We start from the raw sequence: 3685 nt of genomic DNA on the forward strand, positions 1-3685 counted from the left end.
TATATAGTAAAGTAGACAATATACATACATATATGGTTACTCAATTATGCTGATGGAGATAATGTGAAGATCAATTTGGGCCAGAGGGTGGGCAGGAAAAAAGATTGTTGGCTCAGTTTCTCAGAAGCCAAGCTTGATTTGTCTCTTAATCATGTATATTTTTCCATCTTGTCTCTCCCATAGCTCCTGGGCAATGTGCTGGTGTGTGTGCTGGCTCACCATTTTGGTAAAGAGTTCACCCCCGAGGTGCAGGCTGCCTATCAGAAGGTGGTGGCTGGTGTGGCCAATGCCCTGGCTCACAAGTACCATTGAGATCATTGCCTATTTTCTGATGACCATTGGAAGAACCCATTTCCTAAATTTTATCCTCTGAAGTTGGAAAAATAATGTCCTCCTTCAAGGAGATGGCTTCTGTCTAATAAAGAACCTTCAACTCAACTTCTTGATTCATTTGCATATCTTATTTTATTTTATTTTATATTTTATTTTTGTCTGGGGTATGGTAAATCCCTAAGGGTCTACAGACAGGAAGCTCTTGTGTTTCATTCAAAGAAGTCAAGGGAAATGATGAGCACCATACATAGTCACTAGTGCATAACACTTCTCCCTCCAAAGCACTTGCATTGTCCTGGAAGGTTTTAAATATATAGAGAATACTGGCATTACAGGGGTTCTACTGAAGGCTTCAAACCTATGACATAGCCTTGAGGCTGATGCTTTGATCTATTTCCAACAATTACCAAAAAATACTGTGCTCAATTGGAGACATAATGAATGGTCAAGACACTGTCCTGTTTCTTTTTCCTTTCATGCCTTTTATTTTATTTTATATTTTATTTTGTCTGGGGTATGGTAAATCCCTAAGGGTCTACAGATAGGAGAGAAGTAAAAGATGGAACAAGTAAAAGATGGAAATTATTCCTGAGAGCAGAAGCACTTGAGGAAGTCTCTTATTGAAAGCTACACTTGCCAAAGGAAATCTTTCCAAACCCTTCCCCTTTATTGATTTTTCACATTTCTTCTTATCCATCGTACTCACACTCTATGCTGTATAAATATTTTCTGGCCATTTTGTACTATCCTACATAACTACCATGCCCTCTTAAGTTTCTCCATAGGCAGTGAGTGAATGTGTACTAGATGAAATAGTCACTGAATGAATAAATGGTTATTTCCCATCTTTGAACTGTGGAGCTGGAGAGGAATCTGAGTGAGGGCCCACTCCGTAGGGTTCCTTTGGTATTGATGCTAGAGTACCCAATGGGGAAGCACACAGAGAAGTAAAACATTGATCAGACATTTGCTTTCTGTTTTTTGTGTGCTGGACATTGGGCCTTATGAACTGCAGCATTGCATATCTGTAAAAGTGCCCAGAGAGCAGCCAAGATTCAGCCCCTGGAGAGCTACAGTTTTAAATTTAACTTGGGAAAAATTGCCCTTTGCTTTTCATTCATCAACACCATCACCCACTTAGTGATGTCCACAAAAGCTTGAACCCAGGGGAGGATATATCACTGACAGTTATAGACTGAAACATTAATTGTCCTGTAATATTACCACAATCTTTATACAAGTTATGGCTAGATTGACTTTACTGCTTTCCATACAGAGGTACGACTTTTAGAAAATGTATGTTGGTAATTTTTGTGAGTTCTGCTGTTTTGGGGGTATTTTTACTTTATTTAACTTTATGAATTTAATTTAATTTAATGTTTGAAAGGATGCTAAACTGAAGTAATTGAAATTGTGCATCTGAGAGAGAAGTTTAAAAAAAACCTTGACCTAGGAAAATTGGATTAGATTATTGAAATGCCCAGAGGACTGAAGGGAATTTAAAATTGAACACTACTACATATATACAAAAGTGTCCTGGTTCAGTGTTATTTTTGAAACAATTAAAACAACATACTTCTACATGACTATCAAGGGAATCTTCTTCAAGATTGATAGTCATCAAACGAATCTTGAAGAAGATTCTTCTGTAGAAGATTCTCCTGATAGTCATCCTCTTAATTACATTCACTCGAGGCCATCCTGGTTCAAAACATTAAGAACTACGCAAACTTGACATACTGGCGTAAAAGAAAATAAAAACTCTCTCTTTTGGGGACTGTGTATGTGTGTGTGACAGATGTGTGCATATAGAGGGGTGTGTGTATGTTAGTGCCCAGTGGAGCTGGAATCATAGTTAAGCAGACATCCTGTGGTTTCCCTTTTACACAGAGGAAATAAACTTAAAAGGAAAAGAGGACAGAGGGTCTAGAAGCTTTCTAGACTCCTCAAATGATAATCTGGATTTGAGCCTGAGATTCAGAACACAACCACATTTATCTGTTTATTCTTATTTTGTCTGATATATCTGAGTTTTTGATGTCTTATTATTACTTGCAGCCTTGTGACAGCAGGGGGCAGGGTCATGAGTAAGAAAAGGAGAAGTCCTTTTCCCTCTTTAGTCATGCTAAGTAGCAATGGTAAGAGAGAACAGCAACTCCTGTCCTGAAGCCAGAAAGATTGTGGCTACCTCAGGTGTCAACACAAAAGAGTGGTCCATACATCCAGGACCAAAGAACCTGAAGGAAGAAGATACAACAGAACATAGGGGTACCATTTCTGAGTACAAGACATGGTAGATGAAGTCTAAGTAGGTGCTAATCTCTGTTAGTCACGATGGTAATTCTGTGGCTTTGACAATTTTTTACTTACAGGTAAAATATATATTCCATACTGTTATTTAGTAAGGCCTCTGAATTTCTCATGACAGACAGTTCCTACAAACTTCCCTACAAGATCTCCCTGCACACTTATGCCTGAACTCTGATATCAGGGGTGTGAAATAGAGTCTTGAAAGGGGTCTGAATATAAAACAATGGTAAGACTAATGGAGGTTTAAATTTAGTAAAATGAAACTCAAAGACTACAGGTGAAACAAAAGGTGTGTGTGTGTGTGTGTGTGTGTGTGTGTATGTGTGTGTGTGTGTGTGTGTGTGTTTATTTGCATTTTAAGCATTTAGGACATTTGAAGGACAGGTATGACTGTCATCATTCAGACCTCACCCTTCACCCACACCCAGGCCTGGGCCAATCAGCTCACAGGAACAGGGAGGGTGAGATCAGGCCTGGGCATAAAAAGAAGAGCAGGGACACCTGCTGCTCACACTTGCTTCTGACACAGCTGTGTTTCTAGCAACCACACAACAGACACCATGGGATTTCTGAGTGCTGGGGAGAAGGCTCTGGTCACTGGCCTGTGGGGCAAGGTGGACGTGGATGAAGTTGGCGGTGAGGCCCTGGGCAGGTCGGTATCCAAGTTGCAAGGAAAGGTTAAGGAGAGTGCATGGATGCTGGGCAGGTGGAGAAGGCTCAGTCCCTTGGGGTCCTGACAGGCACTGACTGCCTCTGTCCCTCTGTGCTGTTTTTACCCTTCAGGCTGCTGGTTGTCTACCCCTGGACTCAGAGGTTCTTTCAGTCCTTTGGGGACCTGTCTTCTGCTGATGCCATTATGAGCAACCCCAAGGTGAAGGCCCATGGCAAGAAGGTGCTGAACTCCTTCAGCGATGGCCTGAAAAAGCTTGATGACCTCCAGGGTGCCTTTGCGAAGCTCAGTGAACTGCACTGTGACAAGCTGCACGTGGATCCCGAGAACTTCAAGGTGAGTCTAGGAAATGTTCCATTTGTCTTTTCTTTT

The 3685-nt window shown here is 41.1% G+C and overlaps 1 protein-coding gene across 1 annotated transcript; it reads left to right on the forward strand.

Annotated features, from left to right (window-relative positions):
* Positions 1-3143: 3143 nt before the first annotated feature.
* Positions 3144-3670, forward strand: LOC115306363 (hemoglobin subunit beta-2-like; the record flags this gene model as incomplete). The annotated part of the gene is made up of 2 exons (XM_029956718.1): positions 3144-3295; positions 3427-3670. Coding segments are annotated over exons 1-2 (336 nt in total), but the record flags the coding sequence as incomplete, so codon positions are not given.
* Between the last annotated feature and the right edge of the window lie 15 nt (positions 3671-3685).

Source organism: Suricata suricatta, chromosome 11, assembly GCF_006229205.1.
Source record: "Suricata suricatta isolate VVHF042 chromosome 11, meerkat_22Aug2017_6uvM2_HiC, whole genome shotgun sequence".
Taxonomy (NCBI): Eukaryota; Metazoa; Chordata; class Mammalia; order Carnivora; family Herpestidae; genus Suricata; species Suricata suricatta.